The sequence below is a fragment of the Oncorhynchus kisutch genome, linkage group LG4 (genome assembly GCF_002021735.2).
Source record: "Oncorhynchus kisutch isolate 150728-3 linkage group LG4, Okis_V2, whole genome shotgun sequence".
Lineage (NCBI taxonomy): Eukaryota > Metazoa > Chordata > Actinopteri > Salmoniformes > Salmonidae > Oncorhynchus > Oncorhynchus kisutch.
In genome coordinates this window covers 23,517,310-23,538,626 of record NC_034177.2, presented here as the reverse complement: position 1 = coordinate 23,538,626, position 21,317 = coordinate 23,517,310, and the positions used below count along the sequence as shown (strand labels likewise).

Below are 21,317 nucleotides of genomic sequence, written 5' to 3'. Positions count from 1 at the left end.
ATCAAGGTTTAATTGGCACGCTCACATACACCCGGAACCTGCAACGAATAGCTTTTATCTTTCATCAATGAATATCTTTTTATAGCTATGCATTACAGTAATATTGTTGTGTATTTTCGCAAATAATGTTATTGATTGTAAGTAAGGCAAAGCTATATAAATGTGTGGTGCCTTGCTATGTTTTGTAACCCATGAAGATGCTGATATGAAGAGGTCGTTTCAGATAATCACTTGTGTTCTGATAATCACGTTTAAATAAAAATATACCACACAAGCAGCTACTTAAAGTATACTACCATTATGTAAATTCTGATTAAATATAGTCTACTGTGAAAATGTTTTCAGAACGTCACTGAATATGGAACCAATTTGAACGGTACTTTGTTTCAGGGGGACATAAATGACCACAGCAACGGTTTGTTTTTATCGGAAGTATATCGCAAGCCTGCGCAATCCGTTCATTGGTCCGTGCTTCTATAACTTCAATGTTCTACTAACAAAAAAACTGTTAGAATTGTAAGTGTATGTATGTCCCTTAAGGTCCTTGTGTAATTGTAATGTGATATTGTACACCCAAGCGCGATTGTCCATTGTATATAATCTATGTATACTTGTGTTCCCTCAAAAAAAAAAAATGTAAATGTTCCCATTTCTTATTTTTATGACAGAAATCAAGAAAGTTTATTTATGAATTTGTAATTGAAAGGTTTACATATTAGAATGTTAGTCAGTTACAGTAACAGCTCTGAAGAGGAAATAGAAAATGTGCTATTAGAGGATGTAACAAAAAGGCTACGATACTGGCACAGAGATGACAACTCATTAAGGAAGAAGCACAAATCAGAGGAACACACCACCAAAACAAGGTAGCATCCTTTCCCGAACATTGTTTAAACTATTCTTTGTTATCAATTAGATATACTAGTTTGAGCAATTTCATAGTAGGCTGTCTCATTGATTTAACTTGCATTGTCCTAAATTATTTCATACATGTGTATCTGCAATCACAATCCCATCTCAGCAAGTGTCTGTGTGCATAGGGGGGAAGATGACTCCAAGTCCAGACTGCCTCTTCCTGGCATTGTGCTGGACATGTTTACAGAGGAAGATGATGACCCACAGACTGGACAACATACAACATGGTGGACGGATTCGCTCTTTCAAACATGAGAGGAGAGGAAACTGGACCACTTAAGTGTACTTTCCACGTAAATGCCTTATCTTCAGAGCTGCATACACTCACATCACATGCACAATGTTTTTGTCTTGAAGAGTTGTTTGCTCTCTGTCTTAACATTCCACTACTTCTTATGTCCCTCCTTAGACATCCCAGAGGAAGGGTTCTTGGAGCTGCTTGATGAGATGACTAAAGTAGCAGGATCCCATGACATCTCCCTCACTCATACAGACGAGTTTCACCTCAGTCTAAGACAGTGGTTCTGAGGCATCACTGGATCCAGCCTTTCATACAGTCCCTCAGAACAGGCTTGGCACATGGCAGGAGGTCTGCTATAGTACAACCAACATTTATGTTTTGTCCCTTTTGTTTGTGGAATTGGTGTTACTATTCTCTGTTATATTTTGGTAAGAGGATGCATGTCACCAGAGGTATACTGGCAGGAAACAAATACTCTGCTAAATAGTCTGAATGAGGTAAAGTGATTGCAATCTTTTTTATAGGTTAATTTCTTTGGCTGAGAAGCTGAACGTCTACTCTAATGATGATACAACCAGGTATAGTAGGATCTCTTATCACGATGAGTGAGACAGGCCTCCTGCCATGTGCCAAGCCTGTTCCGGGCATGCCCCCATTCACATCGACGCGGCTGTAGTGTAGCGGTTCGAGAGCTTCAAGTTCCTCAGTGTCCACATCATTAAGGATCTATCATGGGCCAAACACACCAACACAGTCGTGAAGAGGGCATGACAACTTCGCTTTCTCCTCAGGAAGCTGGAAAAATTTAGCATGGGCTCTCAGATCCTCATAAAGTTCTACAGCTGCACCATTGAGAGCATCATGACTGGCTGCACCACCACTTGTTATGGCAACTGCTTGGCATCCGAAGCACAAATGGTCTAGTACATCACTGGGGCTGTGCTCCCTACCATACAGGACCTTTATACCAGGCTGTGTCAGAGGAAGGCCCTAAAAATTGTCAGACTCCAGCCACCCGTCATAGACTGTTTTCTCTGCTACCTCTCGGCAAGCAGTACCGGAGCGCCAAATCTGGGTCCAAGAGGCTCCTGATCAGTTTCTAGCCCAAAGCCATAAGACTGCTGAACAGTTCATCAAATGGCTACCTGGACTATTTGCATTTCACTGGCTCTACTCACACATACTACACTGACATTCCAACACACACTACATACACTCACACAGACATGCATATTGACACCACTCACACAGACACACTTTCACAATCTTCACATACGCAGCTGGTACTCTGTTTATTATCTATCCTGATTGCCCAGTCACTTTTACCCCTACCTACATGTAAATATTACCTCAACTACCTCATACCCCTGCACATTGACTCAGTACTGGTACTCCTTGTATACAGCCTTGTTATTTTGTCACTATTTCCTTTTATACTTAGCAAATTTAGGTTACTTTAACTCTGCATTGTTGGGAAGGGGCTTGTCAGTAAGCATTTCACGGTAGTCAACACCTATTTTTATTTTCTTGATTTGACAGCATGATCATGTACAAGATCATAGTCTTACGATCTAGTATTCTGCTCTCCCCTACAGGACATTACTGGCTATGGAAGTCGCCACAGGACAGGCTCAGCTACAAGAGCTTATGAAAGCAGTGGACGGCACCATGGAGGAGTTCACCCTTGACACTTTTTACAAGGTCTGAACACAAAACCATATAGCGTATTACAAATACACTATTCAATTCCAACCCATCACTGTTCTCTTTCACCAATTTCTTCTGACACCTCATGTAGGCTGTCATTGTAAATACAAATGTGTTCTTAACTGACTTACCTAGTTAAATAAAGGTAATAATAAATAGAAATGACATCTCCCAAACATTGTTCTTATCTTATAGCCCTCTCTTTTGTTAGGTGCACTGGTTTTATGTCGCTGCAGGAGCATGTTTCAGACGCTAGTAGCGCATGAAAACGGTTCGGTCCTAGAATTTGTTACTTTCGGTACTTATGTCAATTGTGTCTCACGGAACAAGTCTGTCCATCAGCACAGCCGATGTCCCCCACTGAGTGCACCGTGCCTGCTCCACATACTCATTGCTAACCTGCACTGGGAGTCTGGGATGGATCATGTTTATCTCCCCGTCATGCTGCGAAGAAGTTAACACACTTGAATAATGCGACACGGCATGTAGAAATGTTGAAACTGTAACTTACTGTTCGCAAAACAATGTCCATACAGGCTACAATAACTTTACAATGCAATAAGTTACCGGTAGCTTCCAGCTTTGTAGGCTAACTTCCTTGCTAGTTTTCAGCTGCAACTAACATCAATGCACAACCCAAGTACTTTGTTTGTGATGCAAAACATGCTAATATCAAAGCTTGTTGCCACCAAAAACGCTATTCATTCACTTAATTGATCTTTCCCTCAGCCAAAGTTTCTATTACCTCAGCGAACTGAGGGCTCTGTTGCGGTAGGTTCCTTGTTCCTTGTCAATCATTGGCTTATTGGTGAAATCAGCAATCAGACAATATCTTTAAGTAAATCAATCAAACCTTTATTAATGCAATTGCAGACAGAAGTTGACAACGGAAACATAGCACGCATGTTTCCGAGTAAGTTCTTCAAAATAAAAAGTCCAAGTTGCTTTAATATATGCTTGCAGTCAACCCCTAGTGATATAACTGCCTACGTCAACACCTTCTACTCATGAGACGAAGCCCATGTATATACAGTTATACAAACGTGCAGGAGAGAACAATAGTATATTGTTTTCTAAGGGCTCAGCAGTAATTTTCCACTCCCGTGTGGCTTACAGTGGTATTTCTGACTTGACTCTTATCTCTTCCACTCCCCTGCTGGGTTCTGTGTCTATGAATCTCTTTTAGCCTTGAGGTGCTTTCTCAGACACCCTGTTTTGACTGCAATAACTCACACATCTCTCAGACCGTTTCTTATAAGAGGCAGAGACTAGAAAAGAACTGTTGAACAGTATTAAAGCTTATAATGCATATTACTAATCTGTGGTCCAGGACCCTATAAAATGTAGTGGGGGGATGGGGGGGTCTTATAGCCCTTCCCCTTCTATTAATACAACATAAGCATAATCAATTATTATAATACGTCAATCATTTGGTGCAGCCCCTATCATGACCCTAAGGTGACCCCATCAGCTCCGACCAATAATTTATATATACACTAGATGTTGGAGCCACCGTTCCTTCATCCTGGCACTCTCTCACCATTGTAAAAGCTATAGAAATGCATTTATTCATTTGTTTCTGCGATGTTTATTCTATTACAGACACCTTAATGCATACTTTTAAATTATTATGCGTACTATACAAATAAAAATTATATAAAAACATTTCTTTGTGTATTTGTTTTATATTACTAATGTTACTGTCCCCACGACAACAACACGATACTTAAATACATGTCATTTTTTCCTCGAAACATTTTATTGAAGTACTGTAGAATGCCATTCATTCCTATGGAGGACTGCCAATATTGCCAACCGCTGGCGTCAAAGCACCTCAATGACCAATACATAGTAGCATCAGCAATCGAGGGTTTATATACATCATTGGCTCCGACATGCCGAACCCCTCTGTGAATTTTATTTTATTTTAATTTTACCTTTATTTTACTAGGCAAGTCAGTTAAGAACAAATTCTTATTTTCAATGACGGCCTAGGAACAGTGGGTTAACTGCCTGTTCAGGGGCAGAACGACAGATTTGTACCTTGTCAGCTCGGGGATTTGAACTTGCAACCTTTCGGTTACTAGTCCAACGCTCTAACCACTAGGCTACCCTGCCGCCCCAATGACGTCATTACTGGTTAAAGCGACAGCCCACTTTAATAAAATAAGCAACTTCTATACAAATGTTATTGATCAGTACAATAAAATAAGTTCCACATGGAAGGGAAACAGATTGTCATCTGTAGCCCCATGAAATTAGCCAAAAGAAGCTCAATATGTCAATGCATGCACACACTCCTATTAAATATGCATTAACTGTATTGTGAATAGACCTAGGGTACATCTTGATTTACCCAGTTTATCAATAGAGATTTACTATTCAAATAAATGATTACCATTATGTTGGTTGATTGTATAATTGGTTCATTAATGCATACATGGCTGTCTCAAGAAAATTCTGACGTAAATCATTTAAAATGTAATGATAATGAAATCAAAAGATGCCCAAACGATTGAACAGAGTGATAGCTGAGTTTATCTGTCTGGATCAAATGCCATTCTATGACTTCGGCTATTATAATGTTTTTTGCTGTGGTATCGAGTATCGTGATACTAAACCTGGTGTCAAAGTAAAACTTCTGGTATCGTGACAACACTACTGTTTAGCAAAGAATGGTTAATAAACCGTTATACTGTTGTATGAGATTAAGAGTGAATACTGAACTTTAACTTTTCTTCTAGAATCCTTCCTTCCATGTAAGTCTGACCTGGTGTGTTGGTGACTGCACGGAACACATTCGCAAAGAGTGTCTGCAGGAGTTGCAGGTATGACCTCTTCCTATTTGTTTATTCTGTCTAATTGTCTGTTAATTTGGTAATCTAATTTATTGATAGCATCCATGGCTGTGAAACCCATCACAGAAAGCTGGATCCTTCACCTGTGACTTGATAGATGCAAATTGGTCATAAGCTCTGGTCATAATACCATGTACATTGGTTTATATACCTCACATTTCATCATAAATGTCTCTCCTCCTCTCAGATACAATGGCAATATAGTTCACAAGCCTTCTCACATTGTCTGCCACCTGTTAAACAATCTACTACAAGCCCAAGGTCTCTCCCCTCCCTGGGTAGGGACAGAATGTCCTGTAAGGAACACAGTATTCCAGCCGGTCTGACGATAGCTCCATTCATTTCTAACAAGGAACAGAAAGTCCTTGTTCTAATTCTTGACTAAAACTACACATATTATATTCAGTATTATGATTATAATAAGATTCATACATTCATACAGTAACATAGTAGTATTCTGTTTAGTTATAGTTCTAAGTTAAATGTATACATAATTTAGTCATTATTCATAAAAATCCCATAACACAACTTAAGATAAAGCAACTGAGGATGGTAGCGGACTACACTAGATATCCAAAAATATGTAGACACATATTGGCAGTAGAATGGCCTTACTGAAGAACTCAGTAACCTTCAATGTTGCACCCTCATAGGATGCCACCTTTCCAACAAGTCAGTTTGTCAAATGTCTGCCCTGCTAGAGCTGCCCCGGTCAACTGTAAGTGTTATTGTGAAGTGGAAATATCTAGGAGCAACAACGGCTCAGCCACGAAGTGGTAGACCACACAAGCTCGAAGAACGGGACCACCGAGTGCATAAAATCGTCTGTCCTCGGTTGCAACACTCACTAATAATTTTGCTCTTTATTTAGCCATCTTACATATAAACTTGATTTTTTTAATCAAAAATTTAGAATAACTCACCACAGGTTAATTAGAAGGGTGTGCTTGAAAGGATGCACATAACTCTGCAATGTTGGGTTGTATTGGAGAGTCTGCCTTAAATCATTTTCCACACACAATCTGTACCTGTATTTAGTTTTTATGCTAGTGGGGGCTCAGAATTAGGGCTGGGCAGTATACTGTATTTTACTATATACCGGTATTGATGCACAGACCGGTTTGGGTTTTTACTTTACCTTCTATAATGGTATTTTAATGTTTGGTTTGTTAAATGTGTTACGCCGTGTGTAACTCCATGTCACTTTATACACAGACCTAGTCCCACCCCGTCACTCAATGTGTTGTTGCTTTACCACGAGACACTTTTGTTCAGTCTGCATGGTCAATGCAGCTCATGCAACAATGTTGATGACAACGATGTTGTTTACACTTTGATCTTAATATAAATCCACAAGCGTTCTATGATTACAATATTAGTTTGTATTTCTTACATCTGCAAACAGCTAGTTTGTATTTTCTTAGCAGGTTAAGCTAAATTGTGTTAGTACTTTTATAAACTAGCGATTAGCATTAGTGGCTAAGTCAGTGCTAACGTAGCTAGCTAATACAGCCTGATACCAGTCAAGGTGGAGGCCTAAATCAGCATGTTGTTTATGCAAAAGTATCTTCTAAATCGAAGAATGAATATGTTGGCTACATGAATAAATATTGAATGTAGCCAAAGATTATAGGGTCCCCTAGGAAACACTGATCACCACTTTGGTTCCTACCCTGCCACAATTACTCGTCCATGGCATTTCCATTCGTTGTCATGTCAAACACTGTATTCAAAGTGCCTACTATTATTTATATTCTAACTATAGAATTAGAATAAACATTCTATTTCCATGATTCCAAAAGTTAACCCAAGTGTTTTGATCTAAATCGCAATTGCAACTTTTGGTTAAAAACAAGGCCTAGTTCCCCCCCCCCCCCATATCGTGGCAGTGTGTAAATAATCTCAAACGAATGCAGGAAATTTTAGGTTGAAGTTGAATTGAACAGTATAAAACAATTCTAATGGAGAAAGACACATTGAAATCATTTAGAAAATATGTGTTGCCACCCTAGGGTCACACACTACTCATAAAGCAAATGTAGAACTTTTATGAATCAAAAACATAAAATATCGTCAAATACCATAATACCATCAAAAATGTGAAAAATACTATATGATATTTTGGCCATATCTCCCAGCCCTACCGAGAATCCACTCTCACATAGGTACGTGGTTGCAAAGGGCATCAGTGTCTTAACAGCATGATTTGCCAAGGCAGGATACTTTGAGCGCAGACCAATCCAGAAATCTGGCAGTGGCTTCTGATTCAATAAAATTTTCACAGAACCACTTGTTGCAATTTCGATGAGGTTCAGATAACGTGGACTGGGGCAGGGCATGAAAGGGATAACAAATCCAGTTGTTTGTGTAATCCTTTTCAGGAAAGTACCTAAGTAATTGTGCAACCAACTCACTCAGGTGCTTCGCTATATCACATTTGACATTGTTCGTAAACTTGAGTTCATTTCCACACATACAAATCGTACAATGATGGAAAGACCTGTGTTGTTCTTGTTAATGCAGACAGAGAAGAGCTCCGACTTCTTAATCATAGCCTAAATGTTGTCCCGCACATTGAATGTAGTTGCGAAGAGTCCCTATAATCCTAGATTCAGATCATTCAGGCGAAAAAAAAAATAAACATTGTCATCATGCAAACGGTCAGACAAGTGAAAAATTATGGTCAGTAAAGGAAACTTTAAGCTCGTCTCTCAATACTGTGCACCTTGATAACCAGCGCACTTCTGTATGTTGTAAAAGTGTTACATGCGCGCTGCCCATATCATTGCATAGTGCAGAAAATACACGAGAGTTCAGGGGCCTTGCTTTAACAAAGTTAACCATTTTCACTGCAGTGTCCAAAACGTATTTCAAGCTGTCAGGCCTTCCCTTGGCCACAAGAGCCTCTCGGTGGATGCTGCAGTGTACCCAAGGGGTGTCGGGAACGACTGCTTGCACGCGCGTTATCACTCCACTCATATCTCCGTCATGGCTTTTGCGCCATTAGTACAGATACCAACACATCTCAAAGTCCATTTGATGTCACAAAGCTGTCCAGTACTTTAAAAATATCCTCTCCTGTTGTCCGGGTTTCCAGAAGAGGATGTCTTCCTTAATTGATCCCCCATAAACGTAATGGACATATACCGGGAGCTGTTGACTGCGAAGCAGTAATTGTTTCAAAACATCTCCTGCCATGTCACTGATGCGTCATGAAACAGTGTTGTTTGATGAAGGCACAGACACATGCATACGCACACATTGTGATATTGTTGTATGGTGGTATTGAACATCTTGTTTTGTGGATATGTGGTGGTGTAGGTGTTATGATGTACTGTTTTATCTTTAGCTCATTCAGTACAAACAGTTCAGTTTTATCTTTTGTTTTAAATGTAATGTGGGAGCTTTGGTGTGTTTGGACCCCAGGAAGAGTAGCTGTTGCTGCGAAAACCTGTTTCGCTTTGTCATTATGGGGTATTGTATGTAGATTGATGAGGGTATTGTTTTTATTCAATCCATTTTAGAATAAAGCTGTAACTTAATAAAATGTAGAATAAGTCAAGGGGTCTGAGTATTTTCAGAATTCATTGTATAGATTGTATGTATGTCTCCGTCCTGTCTGTTTTAAATGTACAGTTGAAGTCGGAAGTTTATATACACTTAGATTGGAGTCATTAAAACTCATTTTTCAACCACTCCACAAATTTCTTGTTAACAAACTATTGTTTTGGCATGTCGGTTAGGACATCATTTTCCCAACAATTGTTTACAGACAGATTATTTCACTTATTCACTGTATCACAATTCCAGTGGGTCAGAAGTTTACATACACTAAGTTGACCGTGCCTTTTAAACAGCTTGGAAAAGCTTCTGATGGGCTAATTGACATCATTTGAGTCAATTGGAGGTGTACCTGTGGATGTATTTCAACGCCTACCTTCAAACTCAGTACCTCTTTGCTTGACATCATGGGAAAATCAAAAGAAATCAGCCAAGACCTGTAGACCTCCACAAGTCTGGTTCATCCTTGGGAGCAATTTCCAAACGCCTAAAGGTACCACTTTCATCTGTACAAACAATAGTACGCAAGTATAAACACCATGGGACCACGCAGCCGTCATACCTCTCAGGAAGGAGACGCGTTCTGTCTCCTAGAGATGAACGTACTTTGGTGAGAAAAGTGCAAATCAATCCCAGAACAACAGCAAAGGACCTTGTTAAGATGCTGGCGGAAACGGGTACCAAAGTATCTATATCCACAGTAAAACGAGTCCTATATTGACATAACCTGAAAGACCGCTGAGGAAGGAAGAAGCCACTGCTCCAAAACCGCCATAAAAAAGCCAGACTACAGTTTGCAACTGCACATGGGGACAAGATCGTACTTTTTGGAGAAATGTCTGATGAAACAAAAATAGAACTGTTTGGCCATAATGACCATTGTTCTGTTTGGAGGAAAAATGGAGGCTTGCAAGCCGAAGAACACCATCCCAACCGTGAAGCACAGGGATGGTAGCATCATGTTGTGGGAGTGTTTTGCTGCAGGAGGGACTGTTACACTTCACAAAATAGATGGCATCATGAGGGTGAAAAATTATGTGGATATATTGAAGCAACATTTCAAGACAGTCAGGAAGTTAAAGCTTGGTCGCAAATGGGTCTTCCAAATTGACAATGACCCCAAGCATACTTCCAAAGTTGTGGCAAAATGGCTTAAGGACAACAAAGTCAAGGTATTGGAGTGGCCATCACAAAGCCCTGACCTCAATCCTATAGAAAATATGTGGGCAGAACTGAAAAAGCGTGTGTGAGCAAGAAGGCCTACAAACCTGACTCAGTTACACCAGCTCTGTCAGGAGGAATGGGCCAAAATTCACCAACTTATTGTGGGAAGCTTGTGGAAGGCTACCTGTAACATTTGACCCAAGATAAACAAAGTAAAGGCAATGCTACCAAATACTAATTGAGTGTATGTAAACTTCTGACCTACTGGGAATGTAATGAAAAAATAAAAGCTGAAATAAATAATTCTCTGCTATTACACTGACAGTTCACATTTTATTCTGACACTTCACATTCTTAAAATAAAGTGGTGATCCTAACTGACCTGACCGGATGAATTTTTCCTAGAATTAATGTCAGAAATTGTGAAAAACTGAGTTTAAATGTATTTGGCTAAGGTGTATGTAAACGTCTGACTTCAACTGTAAATTGTCAAGTATTTATGTAGTCTTTTTTTGTTAAACTCCAGGAAGACTAGCTGTCGCCATTGGCGTCGGCTAATGGGGATCCTATTAAAAAATATGAATATAAGCAATAGGCTAACTTCATGTAGTTTCTGCCATATTGATCTCACCAGCTATCTAATCCTATCAGGGGAATTTATTTATTTGACCTTTATTTAACCAGGTAAGCCAGTTGAGAACAAGTTCTCATTTACAACTGCAACCTGGCCAAGATAAAGCAAAGCAATGCGACAAAAACAACAGTTACACATGGGATAAACAGATATAGTCAATAACACAATAGAAAAATCTATACACTGTGTGCAAATGTAGTAAGATTAGGTGATAAATAGACCATAGTGGCGAAATAATGACAATTTAGCATTAACACTGGAGTGATAGATGTTAATGTGCAAGTAAATGAAACAGCCCCAGTGTCTCAGAGACTAAAGTCTTGTTCTCTCCCCCGTTAGGGTTTGGTTGACTCCCATGAGGATGGAGCCTTCCTGTTGAGACTGGACTGTCAAGAGTTGCAACGTTAGTCTGGGAACAAGACCTTTTCGCTACACTGACAACCAGTTCTCGTTCATTCTGTGGTCAACTGTAATGTTGTGAAACCTGAAAAATGTTCATAATTGACCTACAGAATGAAACAGTTGTCAACTAAAGCTTTTGTTAGATTAAGCTTTACAGGCCTAAATCCATTTTTAAAGTGGTACTTGTGAACTAGAAGGATAGAATTCATTAATGAACCTTTTTGATTAAAGAGGATATAATAATCCTGAACTAACACTCCAGACGACAGGACCCAATGACTTATGGCGCAATCACTCGTGGCTTTCTGAGGAGTTCAGAAACCCTGATTAAGTGTTGCAGGTGCATATGGTAGGTCCTGTTTGATCCGTGAAAGTACTGAAGTAGATGTGTTAAGACATCTGAGGGGAAGAGGTAGGCTCTTTCGCCAGACAATGGGCGCGCTGCACGCATGCTCCACGGCAGCTGTGAGACTAGGGAAGAGGAACCTCTGAGGCTGATGAAACAGAGTTCCAATTTTTCACTCCCTCTTACTTTAACAGAGCTCCCACAGAAGGCCAGCTTAATGCAATGTTCAACATTACATTTTACTTAATAGTCACAGGGCAGCACACAAACATATCATGATAGTACCATCAATAACATATTGGTCAAGCCCAACCATAGCGCAATGGCACAGTTACAATCAAGCTGATCGGACAGCAATCTAGCCTTGACAAAAGGACCTGAATTTATGCATTAATCACAGCTCAATACTGGACATACTGCTACTTCTGAGGATCACATTAAACAGTTAACCTGGTTTGATTTAGATTGGAAGTGTTACATTTTTTAAAATAATAGCTGACATGTTTAGGAACAAAATTACAGGCATTACCGTCATTTATTTCTTTATGTTATACATACAGAATATGAACCGGTATACTATACATACGGTGACCTACAGAACAAAACCAAATGTAACGCTTTGTAACAGCAGAAAAGGTCTGAATAAAAAAAATGAATACGAAAGTTATTATTTCTGTGTTCACATGGCTAATGTGTACAGTAAAATCACTGATGTTAATGGTACAAATACTACTGACTTATTGTAGCTATGCCCCCAATGCTTTACATATAATATGGTAAAATCTGTATGTAAAATCACAACGCGTTTTGGTTTAGCACAACAGGAAACAATCTGGTAATCTGAGTTAAATGGATTGGAAAAGATCTTATCGTTCATCTTCTTTGTACTATCACAGTTTTTCATGTTTGTGACTCTTAAGATCAGATCTAGTTGGTCGCTCAAGGGCCAAAAAGGACAGTCTTGATGTAGGCGACCGTCGTAAAGTTAAGCAGCATTGCCACATGCTCATTCCCTTCCAGCTCAAGCATATGGACAGGCTGATTCTGGTGACCTATCCAACGCTTGCACTGGGTGGCACTCAGCAGGTTGACTGTCCCATCCCCATCTCCAAGAATCAGTGTGGGGTCTGTATCAGGAAAGTTGGTGTAGAGGAAACCCTCCGCTGTGGGAACTCCACTGCCGTACAGACAGTGTATGGCCACCCCAGGGGGCTCCAGTGCACTGACCAGTGGCGCAGTGTCTTGACGCATCTCCCAGCCGTCTTCGAAATCAATATCCTTGAAGAAGCGCTGGTAGTCCTTGACGGTGTAGTTGGTGGTGGGTGTTTGGATCAGGACCTGGTCAGCGGGCCAGGAATGTGCGTATGGGAACAGCCATGTGGTTGAGACTGCAGAGCGCTGCTGTGAGCGGATTTTTAGTGAACTGATGACTGGAATACGGTTATTATCACCTATAAGGAAAGACCCAATATAAACCACTGCAATAGTTAATATAAAGTACATAGTTGCTAGCCATTATGATTGGTATGCAGCCCACAGTAACTCCACTATTGTGTCTGACTCCTATGTAACTTCATGCCAAAAAGCCTACACAGACTCTTACCAGAAGCCACAACTCTCATGGTTTTGGCCACTCCAGCCCAAGGAGCACCCAGGGACACAAAGGCCTTGATGTAGCGATCCTTCCAGGCCTGGGGCTGATGGTTTAGGAAATACAAGGTGTACATGTTCCCCATGCTGTGGGCAATCAGTACAACTGAACATCCAGCCTTCTCTGCCATCTCTTCAATCATCTGTTGCAGACTCAAAAAGTAGGCCTTGTTCTCATCTGTCAAAATCATATAAAAGCAAGGGAGAAAACTTGCATGAGACTGGTCATTCTAAACTACTGCGATTCCTAGAACAATATTTTAAAGCAAACAATACATCTAAAAGGTCTAAATTGACTGTTTCTGTATTAAAATGTTGATCATAATTCCAATGACTAGATACAAATTAATACAACTTACAGGCTAAAATCTACCCAACAACACTATAAAGGTTGGTGGCAATAACACATAGCTAGCTCCTAACACAAGGACATGCAATTCATCCAAAGACCTGTTGCCAACAAGCTCGGTTCATCAGACCGCAAATGTAACAGAATGCAATGGACTGTAAGGCTACTTACTTGGAGCCTTACGCCAGTCATACGGAGCCCCTCGAACATCATCATCTCTTGTATATCCCCATTCTACCAGCGACTGCACTATGGTGACAAAATACATGCCTGCAATACACACAGTAGTAGCTTAGTCAAACCCACACACAAGCAACGACTGAGATACTAACACTATTAGAAAGACCATGGAATAAATACTTTAGGCACGCTACGATGGGCCCACTCACCAACATCGCGCTTGCTGGGGTCAAGGTATTCCAGAGAAAAGGTCTGTCCAAAGCCAGGCACCCTGACATCTACCCCCGGAGGAGCTTCTGTCAGCCTTGTTGTGCGGTTGTAAATCAGTCTTATCCACAGACAGATGCCAGAATATTAGAAAAGTTCGTTACAGTATACATTCTAAGTATTATGAAGATAACATTGGATAGAACTGGAAACTTTCACTTCACTTAATTCATGAGTTGTTCCTGAAATAAACCCACAGCACACTGACATGTGGTTATTTTGGTTAGAGACCCCACAAGCAACACCGGTTTCAATTAATTTCAGTATAGAGGGCTGCACCTGCGGGTCCCTACAGAGATCATTGTGGAACGGTCAGCATTCTTTATGCTGTGGTTGGGAGCGGGTGGTCAGACAGAATCTGTTGTCCCACAGATTATTTGGAAATGGACGTCTTTCTGCCTTGTGAATTCTGAGCATGGCTAACGCATACAAGTTAAGTAGCCTACCTCTCCTCTACTAGTTGGGCGTGCGAGATCAAGTGCACCTAGTATACAGTGCTTTCAGAAAGTATTCAGACCCCTTTACTTTTTCCACATTTTGTTACGTTACAGCCTTATTCTAAAATGGATTAAATAAATACATTGTGCAATTTACAAACAATACCCCATTAATGACAAAGTGAAAACATGGCTAGATAGTTTTGCTAATTCATTACAAATAACAGATACCTTATTTACATAAGTATTCAGACCCTTTGCCATGAGACTCAAAATTGAGCTCAGGTGCATCCTGTTTCCATTGATCATCCTTGAGGTGTTTCTACAACTTGGAGTCCACCTGTGGCAAATTCAATTAATTAGACATGATTTGGAAAGGCACACACCTGTCTATATAAGGTCCCACAGTTGACAGTGCATGCCAGAGCAAAAACCAAGCCATGAGGTCGAAGGAAATGAGCTCTGAGACAGGATTTTTGTAGGGGTACAGATGAAAACCTGCTCAGGACCTCAGCTTGAAGGTTCACCTTCCAACAGGGCAACGCAGGAGTGGCTTTGGGACAAGTCTGAATGTTCTTGAGTGGCCCAGCCAGAGCCCGGACTTGAACCCAATCGAACATGGAGAGACCTGAAAATCGCTGTACAGAAACACTCCCCAGCAAATCTGACAGAGCTTCAGAGGATCTGCAGAGGAATGAGAGCAACTCCAAATACAGGTGTGCCAATGAATTTTTATAATAAGGCTAACATAAAATATGGGAAAAGTCAAGGGATCAGAATACTTTCCGAATGCACTGCATGTGTGGTCTCAATGAAATCGAATAGGCTGCCTACGCATGTATAGAATCATGTTAGTTATCTTTCCTAGTAAATTAAATATGATTAGACTAGTGTCTAAAATGTTTAATGAAAGTGGAGGGTGCTCAACCAACGTGAGTTGAGGTGCAATCAATTTGATCATTGAAGAAAGGCAACCATGGTAAGCGAGCGTTGCGCCTTGTCATTTTCAATAAATATTGATTACCCATTTATCTGCAACTCGGTCCTGGTATTTTGTATTCTGTATGTAAACCCGGGACACTCCATTTAGGATGTTACAAATTAATACATACCATAAAATGTCCAACCATTTTGTATTTGCTAAATGTACTATAGTGTTACGAAATTGCAAAAAGTAGGTTAAATTGTAGTTAAGTGGTTAAAATTAGCTTAGGGTTAAGTTGAGTAGTTTAAACGTTTAGGGGAAGGGTTAGCTAAATGTGCTAAGGTTAGATGAGTAGCTAAAACGTAGTTAGTTTCTAATTAGATAAAATGTCTGAGATTTGAACTCGCAACTGGTTGTGCACTACACCTTAAATACACTAAGCTCAGACTAATTGTTGAAAACATTGATTAAAGGGGATTCAAAGGTCAATTTGTACAATGGTCAGAAGAACCTATTCAACCTAGGCTACAGAAACAGTTCTAGCACATGCCTACTCAGCCAGCTACTTAGTAGTATTAAACTAGTATTTTATTAAGTTGCCAGTAGTAGAGATGTTATCAGTAGCTTTCTACCGAGCTCATTAACCAACACCCTGCTTTTCCTCCTCACATAAAACTAAGTGCTAACCTTATGTTATCGATCCAGCAGTCGATGGCCACCGGCACCAGCAGTTCCAGGTTGAGCCATAATGTGAAATAGACATCAGTCTTCTTGTAACATATGTAGTGAACCACGCTGGGCTTGTCCAGCTTGGCCTCCAACTGATTCCCTAGGTCTCCAGGAACTGTGGGACAATACAATAGGTTGAGGATGTCCAATCAGACTGACCAAAGGCAGAACACTATCAATTGAGTGTGATACAATCAATGAGTTAACATTTAACTAATGACAACTCAGTTTGTGGGGTCTTTAGAATGGCGAGATTAGTGTTTACTCCGGCTGAACTTCAATTTCAACATGTGAGGCAGTGACGACATACAACCTTGAGTGACTGAGGCAACCACAAGTTAAAAGCCGTAACCAGAAGAGACCTTAGGGCAAACTTCACTGATTACTATCACTGCCATGTATGGCGACAAACAAATAGCCTACTGCTAGGGTTGTAACTTGCCAAACAGAAGATACCCTTTGTTGGAACACAGAACAGACTAATTTCTAGGCTTGCAATATGTAAGAAACAGCATTAGGGAATTTAAAAGTTAAATAGTAAGATGCATTACAGCGCGTGGGGAAACATGTTGGCAAACAAAGTGTCGGTCACATTTTGTTTCATTTTGTAGTCATATGACCAGTCGCTCGAACCTAGCGTGCCTGAATCACTCTGCTCATGAGTAAACAATCAGAGACCGAACTGCATTGTAAAATTGGAGTAATAAATGTAATGTGCACAGGGATAGATTGACTAAGTTAACGACGGTATGTAATATTAGCTAGTTTTACCGCTCTCTAATCAAGCAAATAAACTATGCCTTGCTGTTCGAGGGACATCTCAAAACAAATCTGATGCTGAGTAACAGGCTAGTTAGCAGAAACTCTTGACCTAACGTTACCTGTCTGACGTTAGCCAAGAAGCTGGCGAGGCAATCTGTTACACAATCTGTTGCACAGTATTGACTACATAAAAATAGGTGCGCTATCTAGCTAACGTTAGCTTCAACAAATATAACAATTGCCACTTACTTAGGACTACGGGAGGTCTTTCCGATCGACATGACTTGCCCGTGAGACAATTCTCAAATGTTCTGCCGTTGATGTATGGTGCCAAAAACAACAAACACAGCTGAAAGAGCACTGGGATAGTCAAACCACAGGATACCATTTCTCCCATTCATAACGCTGTTTCCCCTGATGAGGAAATGTGGGTGTTTATCAACACGAATAAATCCCTTTGCTGACACACATTTCATAACATGAAAACAAAACTGCGCAGATGTTGAAAGCAGGGGTGCAACAGATAATTTATCAATCTATTGACCTTCTTCTATGGTATTATGACGGTCCGCAAACAACACTAAATGTGCATGCCGCCACCTACTGGATGGGATGAAAACAGTTTAACTTGAACGCACAATTGGGACAAGGGAAAGGTGAAAAAAATATACAGTACTTCTAATATTTAAAAGTAAACCACTATACTCCTTCAGTCAGATTCAAATGTGTTTTCAGATCACTACACCGGCTCAGATACCTGGGAGGGGCAACCTCTTCATTCAGTATTCCCTGTAACACTTGGGCTGTAAAGTCCAAATGGTGAGTAAGGCTGAGCAAGGGCCAGTGATAACTGTTGATTGGCATGGATATTGGATCACTACACACATGATACCCACAGGCTGAGAACAAGATATAGCTCAAAGTAATAGTCGGATTGCCCCAAAAATTGTTGTGCACAATCAAGACCTCAAGTGGAAGAAATGTATTGATTTTGTGACCACTTGACTGTTCCTCTAGCGCCACCATCAGGCCTTTTCATTTTGTTTTCCATTTCCACTTTTACAGCTGCTTATCTTCCAGTTGGTATATATACTTAGTTCAATCTGCTGCTGATTTTGTTTGTTATATCATTCAAATATGATCATGTTAATTTATTTTAATTGAAGAGGTTAATATAAGAGAGGTTTATATAAGCTATATTTATTTTAAGTTATTCATTAATGTTAAGAGAATTTTCCATTCAAGATTTTTACCATTTAAAATTACATTTAGACTGTAAAAGATTCCCTTGGGCACATTTCATATCAAGGGTATCAATCTTGCATCAAATAATGAATTTCACTGTATGCAGAATGTTGCGTGCATGTCTGCACAGTGTTATATTTTCACAGCTCAATGTCAGTAAATATTGGACTACAAGAGCCTGCAAAGGTAGAGTTATTTAAAGCTTTGAATGGGCCGATTGGGTTCTGGAGGTGTGTGGCTACAGCAATTGCGCAGGGTTGATGTGACCTGTGGTGGTGGGGCCCAATGTGATATCTTTTCATGAGTCCCAAAATCCCTGGCGGCTCCCCTGGCTGTGGGACATCCCTATCAACCATCAGTTAAAACCTTACTATAAACGGAGTAGTTTGGCTCCTGGGTGCTGATTGGCTGAAAGCCATGGTATACTACATTTATGACTCAAAATGACTTGTTTACTGTTCTAATTATGTTGGTAACCAGTTTATAATGGCAATAAGGCACCTTGGGGGTTTGTACTATATGGCCAATATACCACAGCTAAGGCCTGTATACAGGCACTCCGCATTGGGTGGTGCATTAGAACAGCGATTAGCTGTGGTATATTGGCCATATACCACACCCCTCAGGTCATAAGAGGCGGTAGTAGCAACATTATGTACAAAATAAGTTACTAACAAAATAGCACGGTTAGTTAAGAGCCCATAAAACGGCAGCCACATCCTCCGGCCTCCTACATATTTATCAACACTGCTATGGTGATACATGCTAAGGCCAATAATGCATTGGTAACTGTTACTGCTGTGCTAACTTTATTCACTCTCTCCCTCTCTTCCCCCACTCTCCCCACCTCTCAGCAGAGTGTCTGTACAGGAAGCAGCTCTGTCTTTCTCCCTGAGCCTCTGTTCATCTGGGTTGTGCTGCAGGACCGCAGCAAGAGAACTATATGCAACATGTAAAGTGTTGGTCCCATGTTTCATGAGCTGACATAAACGATCCCATTGGTGCTGAGGAGTCCCTTTTGTGGGGGATTCGGCGCATGCGACAAATTTAGATTGATGTTGCGTTTATTTTTTGTTCAGTGTAGATGGCTGGCTACTTCTGGGAGATTGTAATAATGAAAACCACATGCTCACTCAAAGCAAAACAAAGCACGGATGCGTTTCAAGAGCCTAAGTTAGTTCTCTCTCTGTCTCACTCTCATGGAAAGTGAGACGGAGACCAAGCTTTCCATGAAGGAGTTTGCTCAGAAGTTTGCCACCTGGCCAAAGGTAGGTTAGCCTTTTTCTTTGTTACAGGGTAATGCATACTACTGAGATGTGCTGCAGCATTTTTGTCAGGTTGCGTGTTAACCCCTTCCTCTCTCTAGAAGTGTTCAGTGACTGCTACAAGAGCAGTGAGAGCCACTTCTTCACCCTTTTTAAGGAAGTCTCCCATGTGGGGCGTAGCAGATGGCCACAGCAGTCGACACCCGCCTCTTCAGCCACCACCAGTAGTGTGAAGTAAAAATGTTTACGTTTTTTGGGGTATCTGTACTTTACGTTACCATTTTCTATTTGACAATTTTTACTTTACTACATTACCAGAAAATGATGTGCATTTTACTCCTTACATTTTCCCTGAAACACAAAAGTACTTGTAACATTTTAAATGCTAATGTAACGGATGTGAAACGGCTAGCTTAGTTAGCGGTGGTGCGCGCTAAATAGCGTTTCAATTGGTGACTTCACTTGCTCTGAGACCTTGAAGTAGTAGTTCCCCTTGCTCTGCAAAGGCTGCGGCTTTTGTGGAGCGATGGGTAATGATGCTTCGTGGGTGACTGTTGTTGATGTGTGCAGAGGGTCCCTGGTTCGTGCCCGGGTATGGGCGAGGGGACGGTCTAAAGTTATACTGTTACACTAAGCATGACAGAAAATGGCCCAATTCACTCACTTATCAATAGAACATCCCTACTGCCTCTGATCTGGCTAAATTCTCTGTTTGTTAATTATGTCTGAGTGATGGCGTGTGCCCCTGACTATCCGTAAATATATTTTTAAAAATTAAACACAAAAATTGTGCCATCTGGTTTGCTTAAAATAAGGATCTTGAAATTATTTATACTTTTGACTTTTACTTTTGATACTGAAGTATATTTCAAACCAAATACTTTTACTAAAGTAGTATTTTACTGGGTGACTCTTATTTTTCTATTAAGGTATCTTTACTTTTACTCAAGTATGACAATAAGGTACTTACTAAACACAGGGCTCAGAGTTCTTTGCATGTGTGTGGTTTGTCATTCCTCTTTATAAAACTAACCAGGCCCTTTGATGTCCAGAGTTTGTGTTGGAACATGGAGGGTTGTTAATTGAAGTTTCTCAGGACTAACTACTACATTTTTCTTGAAATGTTTGTAGAACAATTGTGCCGTCAAACGATTCATACCCCTTGTTTCCACATTTAGCCTTAGTCTGAATTCAAAATGAATTACCTCACAATGACAATGTTGAGCCATCTTCAGTTTTCTCCTATTACAGCCATTAACTTCTGTAACTGTTTTTAAAGTCACCATTGTCCTCATGGTGAAATCCCTGAGTGGTTTCCTTCCTCTCCGGCAACTGAGTTAGGAAGGACACCTGTATCTTTGTAGTGACTGGGTGTATTGATACACCATCCAAAGTGTCATTAATAACTTCACAATGCTCAAAGGGATATTCAATGTCTGCTTTTTTAAATTTTATTTAACCCATTTACGAATGTGTGCCCTTTTTTAACGAGGTATTGGAAAACCTCCCTGGCCTTTGTGGTTGAAATTCATTGCTAGACTGAGGGACCTTACAATTAGCTGTACGTGTGGTGTACAGAGATGAGGTAGTTGTTCAAAAATCATGTTAAACACTATTGCACACAGTGAGTCCACAACTTATTATGTGACTTGTTAAGCACATTTTTACTCTTGAACTTTT

General features: G+C 40.3%; 1 protein-coding gene and 2 long non-coding RNA genes across 4 annotated transcripts; 2 read left to right on the top strand and 1 right to left on the bottom strand.

The window, feature by feature from the left end:
- Positions 1 to 11: 11 nt before the first annotated feature.
- Positions 12 to 12,492, top strand: LOC109889258 (uncharacterized). 2 transcript variants are annotated; one of them, XR_002255257.2, is made up of 6 exons: positions 12 to 866; positions 1,041 to 1,208; positions 1,325 to 1,504; positions 1,681 to 2,857; positions 5,608 to 5,691; positions 11,420 to 11,968. It is a non-coding gene; the product is annotated as an uncharacterized LOC109889258 (long non-coding RNA). The 2 variants fall into 2 exon arrangements; XR_004209679.1 differs by having other exon boundaries at positions 1,325 to 2,857; positions 11,420 to 12,492.
- On the bottom strand, positions 12,054 to 17,702 carry LOC109889256 (group XV phospholipase A2-like). The gene is made up of 6 exons (XM_020480560.2): positions 17,377 to 17,702; positions 16,324 to 16,480; positions 14,217 to 14,335; positions 13,999 to 14,097; positions 13,432 to 13,656; positions 12,054 to 13,279 (listed from the first exon to the last, which is right to left on the bottom strand). The coding sequence occupies exons 1-6, from the start codon at positions 17,522 to 17,524 to the stop codon at positions 12,768 to 12,770; spliced, it is 1,260 nt and encodes a 419-aa protein (XP_020336149.1). The 5' UTR covers positions 17,525 to 17,702; the 3' UTR covers positions 12,054 to 12,767.
- LOC116373971 (uncharacterized) lies at positions 15,134 to 21,169 on the top strand. Its single transcript, XR_004209680.1, has 4 exons — positions 15,134 to 15,427; positions 17,863 to 17,946; positions 19,227 to 19,640; positions 19,739 to 21,169. It is a non-coding gene; the product is annotated as an uncharacterized LOC116373971 (long non-coding RNA).
- The last annotated feature ends 148 nt before the right edge of the window (positions 21,170 to 21,317 follow it).